The 13,390-nt window shown below is 32.9% G+C and overlaps 1 protein-coding gene across 1 annotated transcript in view; it reads right to left on the bottom strand.

The window, feature by feature from the left end:
- The window catches only part of LRRIQ3 (leucine rich repeats and IQ motif containing 3), a gene marked incomplete at both ends in the record, with an annotated part of 212,145 nt that overhangs the window by 70,145 nt on the left and 128,610 nt on the right, over positions 1 to 13,390 (bottom strand). Inside the window, one exon of the mRNA XM_082863265.1 lies at positions 5,038 to 5,146. Within this exon, the coding sequence (XP_082719391.1) occupies positions 5,038 to 5,146 (109 nt within the window). The remainder of the gene's footprint in view (positions 1 to 5,037; positions 5,147 to 13,390) is intronic.

The following is a 13,390-nucleotide window of genomic DNA, read 5'->3' as shown; positions in this document are numbered from 1 at the left end:
TCGAAAAAGAAGAAATAAAACTGACACTGTTTCCAGATGACATGATACTATACATAGAGAATCCTAAAGATGCCACCAGAAAACTACTAGAACTAATCAATGAATTTGGTAAAGTAGCAGGATACAAAATTTATGCACAGAAATCTTGCATTTCTACACAATAATGATGAAAAGTCTGAAAGAGAAATTAAGGAAACACTCCCATTTACCATTGCAACAAAAAGAATAAAATCCCTAGGAATAAACCTACCTAAGGAGACACAAGACCTGTATGCAGAAAACTATGACACTGTGGAAAAAAATTAAAGCTGATACAAACAGATGGAGAGACATACCATGTTCTTGGATTGGAAGAATCAACATTGTGAAAATGATGGTACTACCCAAGCAATCTACAGATTCAATGCAATCCCTATCAAACTAACAATGGCATTTTTTTCAGAACTAGAACAAAAAATTTCACAATTTGTATGGAAACACAAAAGACCCAGAATAGCCAAAGCAATCTTGAGAGAGAAAAACAGTGATGGAGGAATCAGGCTCCCTGACTTCAGACTATACTACAAAGCTACAGTAATCAAGACAGTATGGTACTGGCAAAAAAACAGAAATATAGATCAATGGAACAGGATAGAAAGCTGATAGATAAACCCAAGCACATATGGGCACCTTATCTTTGATAAGGAGGCAAGAATATACAATGGAGAAAAGACAGCCTCTTCAATACGTTGTGCTGGGAAAACTGGACAGCTGCATGTAAAAGAATGCAATTAGAACATTCCCTAACACCATACACAAAAATAAACTAAAATGGATTAAAGACCTAAATGTATGTCCAGACAGTATAAGACTCTTAGAGGAAACATAGGCAGAACACTCTATGACATAAATCACAGCAAGGTCCTGTTTGACCCACCTCCTAGAGAAAGGGAAATAAAAAACAAAAATGAACAAATGGGACCTAGTGAAACTTAAAAGCTTTTGCACAGCAAAGGAAACCATAAGCAAGACGAAAAGACAACCCTCAGAATGTGAGAAAATGTTTTCAAACGAGGCAACTGACAAGGTTTTTTCTCCAAAATATACAAGCAGCTCATGCAGGTGAATATCAAAAAAAACAAACAACCCAACTCAAAAATGGGCAGAAGACCTAAAGAGACATTCTATAAAGAAGATATAACAATTGCCAACAAACACATGAAAGGATGCTCAACATCACTAATCATTAGAGAAATGCAAATCAAAACTACAATGAGGTATCACCTCACACCAGTCAGAATGTCCATCATCAAAAAATCCACAAACGATAAATGCTGGAGAGGCTGTGGAGAAAAGGGAACACTTTTGCACTGTTGGTGGGAATGTAAATTGATACAGCCATTATGGAGAACAGTATCGAGCTTCCTTAGAAAACTAAAAATATAACTACCATATGATCCAGCAATCCCACTAGTGGGCATATACCCTGAGAAAACCATAATTCAAAGAGAGTTATGTACCACAATGTTCACTGCAGCTCTATTTACAATAGCCAGGACATGGAAGCAACCTAAGTATCCATCGACAGATGAATGGATAAAGATGTGGCACATATACACAATGGAATATTACTCAGCCATAAAAAGAAACAAAATTGAGTTATTTGTAGTGAGGTGGATGGACCTAGATTCTGTCATACAGAGTGAAGTAAGTCAGAAAGAGAAAAACAAATACCATATGCTAACACATATATATGGAATCTAAAAAAAAAAAAAAAATTGGTCTTGAAGAACCTAAGGGCAAGACGGGAATAAAGATGCAGACTTACTAGAGAATGGACTTGAGGACATGGGGAGGAGGAAGGGTAAGATGGGACAAAGTGAGAGAGTGGCATGGACATATATACACTACCAAATGTAAAATAGATAGCTAGTGGGAAGTAGCTGCATAGCACAGGGAGATCAGCTCAGTGTTCTGTGTCTCACTAGAGGGGTGGGATAGGGAGGGTGAGACGGAGATGCAAGAGGGCGGAGATATGGGGATATATGTATATGTATAGCTGATTCACTTTGTTATAAGGCAGAAACTAACACACCATTGTAAAACAATTATACTGCATTAAAGATGTTAAAAAAAGATGCTCAACATCACTAATGATTATGGAAAGGCAACTCAAAACCACCATGAAATATGACCTCACAGCCACTAGGATGGCTACCACTACTACAACAATAATAACAGAACAACAACAACAGCACAAAATAACCAGTGTTGGTCAGTTTGTGGTGAAATTCGAATTCTTGTGCACTATTACTGAGAAGGTAGAATGTTATAGCCACTGTGGAAAAAAGTATGGTAGTTCCTCAAAAAAGTAAAATAAAATTATCATATGATCCAGAAGTTCCACCTCTGGGTATACACACGAAACAGCTGAAAGCAGGGTCTCAAAGAGATATCTGTACACCCATGTTATAGCAGCATTATTCACAATAGCTGAAATGTAGAAGCAACCCAAGGGTCAATTGACAAATGAATGGATAAAAATGTGGTACTTATAATGGAATATTATTCAACCTTAAAAAGAAAAAAATCTTAGATGTTACAACATGGATGAACTTTTACGACCTTATGCTAACTAAAATAATCCAGTCACAAAAGGACAAATACTGTATAATTCTGCTTTTATGAGATACCCATAGGAATTCTAGAAACAGAAAGTAGAATGGTGATTTCCAAGAGCTGGGAGAAGGGGAGAATTGGGAGTCATTGTTTAATGGGTATAGTGTTTCAGTTGAAGCATATGAAAAGGTTCTGCAAAAGGATGGTCATGATGGTTACACAAGAATATAAATATGCTTAATGTACAGTTAAGATGGTTAAAATGGTATGTTCTGTGTTATATATATTTACCATCAAAATAATACAAGTGAAACATACATAAATGAGTGATATAAAATTTCAGATTAAAAAGTCACAATAAATTGAATTGAAAGAAAATCTACACAAGCAAACAAAAAAAATAGCTGAGCCAAATCACTGTGAAATTGAAGAACACCTAGTACAAAGATAAAATGCTGAAAGTTTCTAGTCAGAAGAGAAAAACAATGAACAGAAGTTCACACACATCAGACTGAGAACTGAATGGCAATGGACTTCTCAAAGGAAACACTGGAAGCTAGAAGACAATAAAATAATTCTGAGAAAATTCTGAAGGTTCTACACAGTTAAATCATCAATTAAACATAAATGTAGCATAAAGACATGCTTAGATTTTCAAGGTTTTAAAAAATTTACCTCCTATATATAATTTCTCAGTAAACTAATAGAAGAAAGCACTGCATTAACTTAAGAAAATAAAGCAAGAAAGAACAAGATACAGAATCCTGGAAACAAGGGTCACAACACAGCATAGAAACAAATGAATTCTCAGGATCACAATTGAAATGATGTACCAAGATGACAGCTGTTAAGAACAAGTTTAGAAAGCAAGCAGTCCTGATCAGAAAATTAAGGGCTCAAACAGAAGTATCTTGAAAATAGATATATGTGGGTGTGCTTGGTGATAAGTGGAGGTTTGACTCTTATGAGGTTTCCAAACAAGTTTTAAAAAAAAATAGTATAAGAAAGAAAACATAGCCTAATATATTGTGTGATTCAGCTGTGGGTAGTATTTACATAGCCATAATAATAAAAATAATAAAAATTAATTAACCCCCAAATAGTGATAATATAATTCTATTGGGAGAAAAGAGGAAGGAACATGTTAAGAGTGTGTATTAGGGAGGATTTATAAGATAATTAAACCTCTATCTTTCACAGTAGAAATTGTATATAATATCTAAAATTGAAAAAGAAATTTTAGCAGAATAAGCATATTACTTGGAAATATAAAAGTAAATAATAGAAGAGTCATTAATAATTATTAAATGATTATTGTCTTGGGTAGCAAGAAGAGTGAGTGGGGACGTATGGAGCATGGGACTATTATTTTTCCTTCATTTCATTTTGGTTTATAAACCTAGGAGTTCAATAACTGGATTAAAATAAAATTACTTTTAAATAAAAGATGCAGAGCTTTAGGAAATATATAAAGTACATGAACCTTATAAAGAAGTGAGGAAATAATAAAGCCTGACAAATGAGGATCTGGTAGAGTTCGACAAGCTCACATACACAGAAGAAAAAAAAATCAATAAGGATAAAGACACTACCATGAATTTTTAAAAAGGAAAAAAAATCAAATATTTCAGAATTAAAAGGATGGAGGGAGGGGAAAATGGGAAATTGATGTTTAAAGATTATAAAATTCCAGGTTTACAAGATGGAAAAGTCCTAGAGATCTGCTGTACAACACTGTGCTTATAGCTAACAATACTGTATTGTGCACTTAAAAATCTGTTAAGAGCGTAGGCCTCATACTAAGTGTTCTTATCAAAATAATGTTTAAAAGGTTTAAGAGAAACCTTGAGAAAAGTTTTAAGAACTTCAAATTATTTTACAAAACTGTTTTTATGATTCTTCTGTGAAAGACAGAGGTAAAGAAAAGAATGTCATCTGATCATAACACATTTTAACAGAAGAAATTCTGCAAAAACAAAATAAAAACAGGTACACATATGATGACCAAAATTTTATTAACAACAAAATGTATTTTTGTGTACAAAAAATAATTATCTTCAAAGCCTGAAGGACATTTAATATCATTTTAACTGAAATAATTTATATTAATTAATCTGATACTTGACAGATTTCCTGAAGGAGGTAACATACTGGCACAGCCATATGGTAACAAAACTATCAATTCAATATGGTTCTTGCTAATACTTATTTCTCCTAATTCCCAACTTCTACTCAAAATCAGGTCCTTCATATCCATGAAACAACTTTCTGCATATATATATTTAAAACTATTGAAAGAGATATGAATATTTTATCTAGAAGTCTCAACATGTATTTCATATTTATAGTTCAAAATTAACATGCCCAACATCTAACAAATTTAATTACTCTTCATCAAAATATGTTCATTAAATATAATTTTAAATTCATATAACTAACCTTTTTGAATGAGATGTCTTGGTTTTCCTGTTTTTAATTCATATAAAATAGAAGAAACATGTTTTCTCTGTTCACCAGAATATTTTAAATCAACAGGAGAATGTATATTCTGTGGAAACAAAATAAAAACAATGACAACAATAATAATATCTCATATATGTTTTAGAGTTCTCAAAGAACCCTCACATGTATTATAACACATTATCATAATTGATTTTTGTTTAAAAAACAACAGCAAAAACCTGTGAGGTAGGCAGAGTTAAGAAAAGATGAAAATAGTTCCATTATGTATGATTCTGATAAATTATTTTTCTATTAAGAGTTAATGATATACTTTGGACAATATTCTAAGGGAAATTGAGGGGAAGGGGGACCTGTCAGGAGGGTGCCATGACAAAAGGAATCAGAGGGGAGGAGAAATAAGGAATAAACAAAGAGAAGCAAGATAATGTTGCCCAGGAAGGTTGATGGAAGATTCAGAGTAAGAAAGGAGGGACACAATTATTTTACAGAATACTAAAGGATAGTAAAATAGGTAGAAATAAATGGGGCCAGAATTATCACAGGCCTTAAAAGTACAAATGGATCAGATATGTGTGGAAGGGATAATAAGTAGAATATTGATAAGGAGCTTTGTGTAAAGCAGAGGCACTGTCAGATGTAAACTATACAATGTCTGTAAACTGGTTGAGGATGTTTTAATAATTGATACTGTGTTATCTCTCTTTCTCTTCACAGACCATTCAGGATTGATACAGAGGAACCAGGTCAATAAAGAATCCAGGCTCTTTCAAAATGTATCATCTCTATCTTACTGCATCATCTACATGGCTTCCAGTCTCAAGATTTATTCATGAGTCAAGATAGCTACTAGAGCATCAAACACCATGTCTATATTTCAGTCAGCAAGATGGAGGAAAGGATAAAATGACAAAAGGGCACAGGCCATGTGTCTTAAGAAACTTTCCCAGAGGCCCTTCCAATAATTTATGTTCATAACTCACTGACCTCCCACAGCTAAAAAGGAGATGGTAAGAAATGCAGGTTTTTAGCTAGGTACTTTACTTCCTGAAGTAAAATGGTGGGTCTGTTACCAAGAAAGAAGAGAAGGACAGATATTTGTAGGCAACTAACAGTCTGCTACAGGAAATAAAAAAATCGGAATCTTGGGAAGGGACATATGTTTGTATTTGGAAAAACTTTCCCAGGATATTATGCTTTCCTCGATGAGAACCACTGGTCTAAATTCTGAAGATTCACAAATATATACCCTCAGATAGATCTCTTTTCTGAGGTGCTTGGTTCTGTATATTTGTTTATGGAATACTTGTACAGTGCTTACCATTTGCCAGTATTTTAAGCTCTTTATAGATATTAATTTATGTAATACTCATAACCACCATGAGCTGTGTTCTTTCACCCTGGAAAATCTCACAGACACAACATACTCAAGAGATTTGAAGTCATATCTTTCCTCTAAACCTATTAATACTTATTTCTAGTTGTAGTGAATAGCATTACCTTCATCCAAGGGGAGAAAAAGTCACATAAATTCTCTAACGTGATAGCTGATAGAATTTTTAAACAGATAATTTTTTTCATATTTCCCCTGCCTTGACTGTCCACTTATCCAAACCTCCTTTACTCTACAATTTAGAAGAAACACTTGGATATGTGTCCTAGTCTCCTGTACTTACAATTTTATGCCCAAATTCCTACACCATATAATACAGATATATTTAATTAAATATCCTTGAGCTTATTTATTTATTTATTTTTTTGTGGTACGCGGGCCTCTCACCGCTGTGGCCTCTCCCGTTGCGGAGCACAAACTCCGGACGCGCAGGCTCAGCAGCCATGGCTCACGGGCCCAGCCGCTCCGCGGCATGTGGGATCCTCCCGGACCGGGGCATGAACCCGTGTCCCCTGCATCAGCAGGCGGACTCCCAACCACTGCGCCACCAGGGAAGCCCCCCTTGAGCTTATTTTTATCTTTTAAATTTTATATGTAATGTCATTTAACTGATTTTTTGAAAACATAGTCTCTATGCAGTGACTCATTGTGCAACAATATTTTTTAATGCTCATGATAGGTACTAGGTATTATCTCACCCTGGAATGAATCTGTTTTTATTCCTCTCTAAAAAATCCTTTACTATAACTCTTACACAACACTATTTTCAGTCTTTACATGACAAAAATATTACTTTTTGCTAGAAAGACAAATAAATAGCTACTTTTGAGTTAACCTATTCTCTCTATATTTAGAATTTTTTTTTAGGTTGTCAAGAATAAATATAATATAATAATACACTATCAAAACATGACTATTTTAAATAATGCTGTTTCTATTTTCATTTGGGCTCAAATCTTACTATTAAAATATGACAAAAAATGTAGACCACTGTTTTGCAATCAAATCTGTAACAATCAGTTCTAAATGCTTTTTCAACCTCAGATTTGTCCATCAATCTTCTTCAGGCCATATCATTCTTATATCTTCTTACTTCTATGAATTTTGCTCTATTTTGGTAACTGCTCTCTGTCTTTCCCTCCTGACAATGCAATTCATCATAAGTTAAAAAATCACCTCAAATTCTACTTCAATCATAGAAATGGACCCTTTCTGTGCTCTAAATCTCATACTTATATTCTCCTCATGAGAAAATAATGAAAGTGGAATGAAAGGATATGTTCAACAATTTTTTCTACTAGTACTTATTTCTTTACACCCCCGAAAGAATAAGGAAAAATTTAAAAAGGTATATATCTATCTGTCAAATCTGAGTATCCAGACTCTATCACAAATAAAGTTAATTTGCAGAATCATGAAATTTAAAAGCCTCCAAGTCAAATCAGTAGCTAGCTAGTTCCTTTTAGAAATATATTTTCTTTAGTTTGCCAACTTAGCCATTTTTATATACTATCCACATATCATTGTTTGTCATCATTTAAAATAACTTTCCCTTCCTTGGCTTTTATAAAAGAAGAACCATGAAAAATGGTGCATATGTGAGAGTGAAACAAATCTATAGAAAAATGATCAGAGTGTCTAAAGCCCTAAATGAACTGAGGCTTATACAAGCTGCCATCATAAAGAAAATGGGATGTTTGCTTTATGTACTGTAAGAAAAAAAAGAAAGGATGTGCCCATTTATTGATTGATCTTCAAAATGACAGAGAAAACAAGTTATGACAACACTGGAGAAAATCTAATATCTTGTTTTCAATAACAGAAAGGATATTCTATTAACTAAAGTGCCTTAAATTTAACACTGGTCTTCAATAATTTAGGAAAACATTTAAAGGATTTTTGGTAGCATTTGGAAAAGAAATAATCACCAAGGAGCAATATATATTGAAAATAAATGAATTACATCAGATATAATTTTATTTTTAACAGGGTCAGAATTAATTCAGGTTCCAATATCCTTGATATGATAAACCTGCATTTCAGCAACATGTTTGATAAACACTTTCACTACTTATTGAAAGACAGTATGATTAGGTGGAGATCAAAGATGTTGAGCTATCACATGGAAAAGAGTAGGGATTAATAAAATGATGCCAACCTGAAGGGAGATCTCTAATGTCTTGATATGTGGACATGTTCTTAGCCCTGTGCTGACAATAGTTATATGAATGATGTGAATAAAAATATAAAGAAAATGCTTATCAAATTTCCAAAGGGGGTGGTAAAAGAACAAAATCAGTTAATTCTGGACAAATTTAAAAGATTATCAATAGACTGGAGCAATGGGTCAAATTGAATAGATGAATATTAATAGGAATAAATATTGCAGTTGGGCAAAATGAATTTAATCACTACAATAATATGATTTAAAAACATGAATGATAAAAAATATTTTAGTTAAGAGTAAATTAAAAGTCCATTGTGTGATGACTTTATGCTGTATAAGCATTCCATCTAGAATGAGGGAAATGGCAATCTTACCATTTTCATTTCTGAACCATAGCTGAAGTACTGTTTCAGGTCAGGGCAACATATTTTCAGATAATTATAGATAACCTGGAACATGAAAAGAAAGGAGCCTACCTACAGAATTATTTTTAAAGTAAGCCCTATGTAAATAAGCCACGTATAAATCTAGTGTAGAGAAGAGATCCGGGCTTCTCACATCCTCCAACTGCCATCTTCCTCATCTTGTAAAATGTACCATTATCTTATTCAAACCATAAAAATTTAGGATTTCATCTCTATTTTATCCTTTTTCAGAAACACTTCATCTAAGTCACCAGCAAATCTTGGCAATTCTACCTCCTGAATCTATTTCAAATCTGTTCACTTCTCTCTGTTTTCACTTTATTTCTCTAGTGTAAGCTATAATCATCCCTTCCAAACAGAAATAGCTTCCTATTGGTCTCTGCCTTAACACTAGCTGTTACAAGATATATTTATATTTGTCAAAAGGTAAATATGATCATGTTTCTCTTTAGCTTTAAAATCCCATAATGGCTGTCCAAGGTGCTCAGTCCTTAGTATGAGGTACAAAAACCCAGCAAAATATGGCCCTTGACTACACAATCAAACACATCTTGTGCTACTCAACTTTGTTCACTATACTCATGCCACACTGGATTTCATTCAGTCCCTTGAACCCAACTCAACTAAAACAAGTTACTTCACACCTCAGATCCTTGTGTAAGCTCTTCCCTCTGCCTAGAACACTCTCCTTCCTATACTTTGCATGGGTAGCTTCCCATCCTTTAGGTCTTAATTGTAAATATTATCTTCTCAGATAAAAACATTCTGTGACAATCCTATGAGAAGTGGGCATCCTCCTATTATTCCCTATTTCAGCACACTATATATTTAATTCATAACATTTATCACAATTTTATTTGTTTGTTTACTAGGGTTACATCTTGTTTTTTTTTTTTTTTCTTTTTCCTTAGAATCTAGTCCACAAGGGGCTAAGGACTTTGCTTATCTTGTTTACTCAAAGCCAGGAATGGCCCCTGGCACTCAGCAGATACTCAATAATTATTTGTTACATGTTGAATGAATAGTACTGAAGAGAAGTGCTAGAAGGAATGAGTGAAGGTTTAGGAACTTTGGCTAACATAAAATAATATAAACTTCATTTGTTGGAAAGCGTCTAACAACTAGACATAATTTTAAAATAAATTCCTAGCTTATATTTTTAAAGGACTCTACCCCAAGTAACACTTTTCAATATTCTATTCTTTCATTCCTGATATTTTTCATACTCTATGGTTTCATATGGTTTCATACTCCAAAGTATGGTTTCATACTCCAAAGCATTTCACTGAGCAACCCTTTACAATTATCCTATCCCCTTCTTCTAAGCTCTTTATCATGTACATCAACACAGATTCTCTAAATTTTCTGAAGCATCTTTTACTTTATCATTTCTCAATACCCACAAAAAAAATAAACATGACCATCTGATATGAATAATTATGTATTTATTCAGGCACATGTCTCTATCTACCTACATCACAATGACAAAGAAATAACTCTTCTTTGATGGTATTGAGTGGAGGAGCTAAGAAAAAATCATCTATAAGAGGTATGGAAATAGGGAGAGATAATCTGTATATGATTAAATATCATTCAATCATAATGAGAAAAAAAAATTCTCAGAGTACTACTGAAAATTGGAATAGATTAACTGAGGATCTATGGAGCTTCCTGTAATTGACAAACCAAACACATACATGGTTGTAAAATATCAGATGGATGACTGGAGTAGATATTTAATTCTCCAAAGAGAAATGATAATTTATCATTTAATACTAAGGAGTGGTGACAGTGGTAACAATTTCCTCAAACTCCTTTCTAGACCAAGGGTAAATAATTTATTTCAAATTTTCTGTCTTTGAAAATCAAGATTTCTTTTCAACCCTTAGTGGTTTGAGTTTCTAAACTTAGGCTAGTTAGTGTTCTGAAGATTGTTTGGTTTTCTTTTCACATTATATATTATACAAATCAGAGTCCTTTGACTTTAAAGGAAATTATAAGTCTTTGATCAAAGCATATTGTTAACAGAGACTCATTGTTATGTTATCTATTTATCCCTGTACTATCTATACTATCCTATACCCGAGCAAGTGTTTGTTTTGTCTATATTATATATTATTCATTGTAAGTAGTCTCCATTTCAAGGATGATTCCAAAAACCTCTTTAGAATCACAGCCAAGACACCAGCCCCTTGGTATCCTACCCCATTTGTTGTTTTTGTTATTGTTTCTGTTGCCTTTCCTCTTCTCAGCCAAGACATCATCTTTAAAAGTGCTAATCCAGATCTTAGGTCTTCTATATAATACTCAAAGAGATAACTTTAGGAGTATGCTAAAAACTAAACTAAAAAAAGTTGTTCTTTTATGTCTGAATGAAAACCTGTTAGCTCTAGTGTTTGACTACACACCCTCTCATTAACTTAGCAAGCAAAGCCTTCACCAGAGGGGAGGCTAATGTATAGTGATCCATGTATTGCAAGGTCCACTTGATCTCTGCTTTAAAGAATAAGTGCTAGTTAACAGGAAAAACCATGGAGGAAGGGGAATGGTTTAAGATAAAAATTTTATGAGGAAAACGTTACTTTTTAAGATAGTCCCCTTTAAGCAACTGGCAGGTTTAACTGATATTTGAAAAATTGCTACTACTTTGTATTTGATCCCAATCTTACTTTATCTTAACAATGAAGACTAGAAGTGAAGTGATAATATTCTTGATATGTGGGGAAGAGATTCACAAAGGATGACCTGGAAAAACAAATACAGGAGAAACCTAGTAGATATAGAAAGAAATGTGACATTTCTCTTCTATACAAAAAAGTAGCCACGGGAAATGAGGATGGCTGAAATTATATTTTGCTACAATTGTCCAGTTAAAGAACATGTGGGAAAAAAGCATTATAGGAAGATATGCTCCCTCAGTTTAAGAATGATTAAAGTCTAAGTTCTATCCTCACCAAGATTAGAGGTGCCAATGAGTAAATCATTGAGGCTCACTCTTTGCTATATGACACTGGTAATACAGCAACTGCTTAGTAGTAGTGGTTGTCAAACCCAGTAAAAAAGAGATGCTGCAAACTTCCAGAGTTTAGACTAAGTTACAATTTCAAGTTCAGAGAACACAACAGTAGTTCATGAATAGTAATAATTGATAGTAGGCAGAGTAATGAAAGTAAAGGGCATGAAGAAATTTCGGAGTATACAAGTTTATGTTTCTTTGAAAATTCTCTCCAGAAATATATTTGATTACTATTTACATGACAATGCAATTCTATTCATAATCCTTTTAAAAATATATTTTTACATTGTCTAATAGACAACATATTATATAGTAATAATTGAAAATAATTCTGTATCTTGTTTGCCTAAGGATCACATTTTAAAAAGTGTAACTCTACATAATTGATACAATTTTGTTCATAACTTTCAAGCACTTATTGTGTTCTACCTTATATAATAGTTAAGTACATTTTTCGTCCTTAGAAGAAATTATTCTCTCTGAGGACTGGGGCCATGGTTTACTTATCTCAATATCCCTGCACCACTTTGACTGGATTCTTCAATCTCTGTTGCAGTATCAACTCACAAATAACAAAAAAGGATTGAGACATTTGATTAGTTTTTTTCAACAAATATGTATTGAGTGCCAGCTATATCCATGACACCATGTTAGGCATAGGTACAAAGTTATTATTTTGTGAATATTTAAATTCTGTACTTCTCAAAATATGGCATAATTTAATGATTAACCCTATATATAGATATAGAAAACATGAGAAGCAAGATAAAGACATTGAAAGTGAGAAAAACATAGTAGAAAGCACAGGTTGAATGCTAAACACATTCCTGATAAAATGTGCATTTTATTAAACCTCAAATGTTAACTCAATTGATTAAAATAATATTTAGTAAATTATTTAGTAAATAAATAATTTTTAATCTAATCATTTTTAAATGAAAGGGATATAGTATGTAAGTAATCCCCAAATGAGACCACTCACATGCTGGTATAAAATTTAATGATGGGCAGTGAAATAGAATTTTCTAGGAAAAAAAACCCTTTTTTCCTTAGCAATAAAATATACAGCTCAAGAATCTATATTTCTAGGTATATTTGAACAATGTTTATATTTATGAGAAGAGGAGAAAAGAACAAAGAGACCTCCAATATTTTATGATGTTTTAGGTTGATCTCTAACCTATACACCTTAAGCAAATCTAGCATTTTAGAAAGTTTATGGTTTAAATTGGTTTAGAATCTGAAGAGGGGTTTATATTACCATAAAGAAAACATCTCAATAAATTAACATAGTAGCCATATATATAATCATGTTTCTAAAGTAAAGCAAA

This window comes from Leucopleurus acutus, assembly GCF_964270905.1.
Source record: "Leucopleurus acutus genome assembly, chromosome: 2".
Classification (NCBI taxonomy): domain Eukaryota; kingdom Metazoa; phylum Chordata; class Mammalia; order Artiodactyla; family Delphinidae; genus Leucopleurus; species Leucopleurus acutus.
Note: the sequence above shows the minus strand (reverse complement) of the source record. Positions and strands in the feature narration are given on the sequence as shown.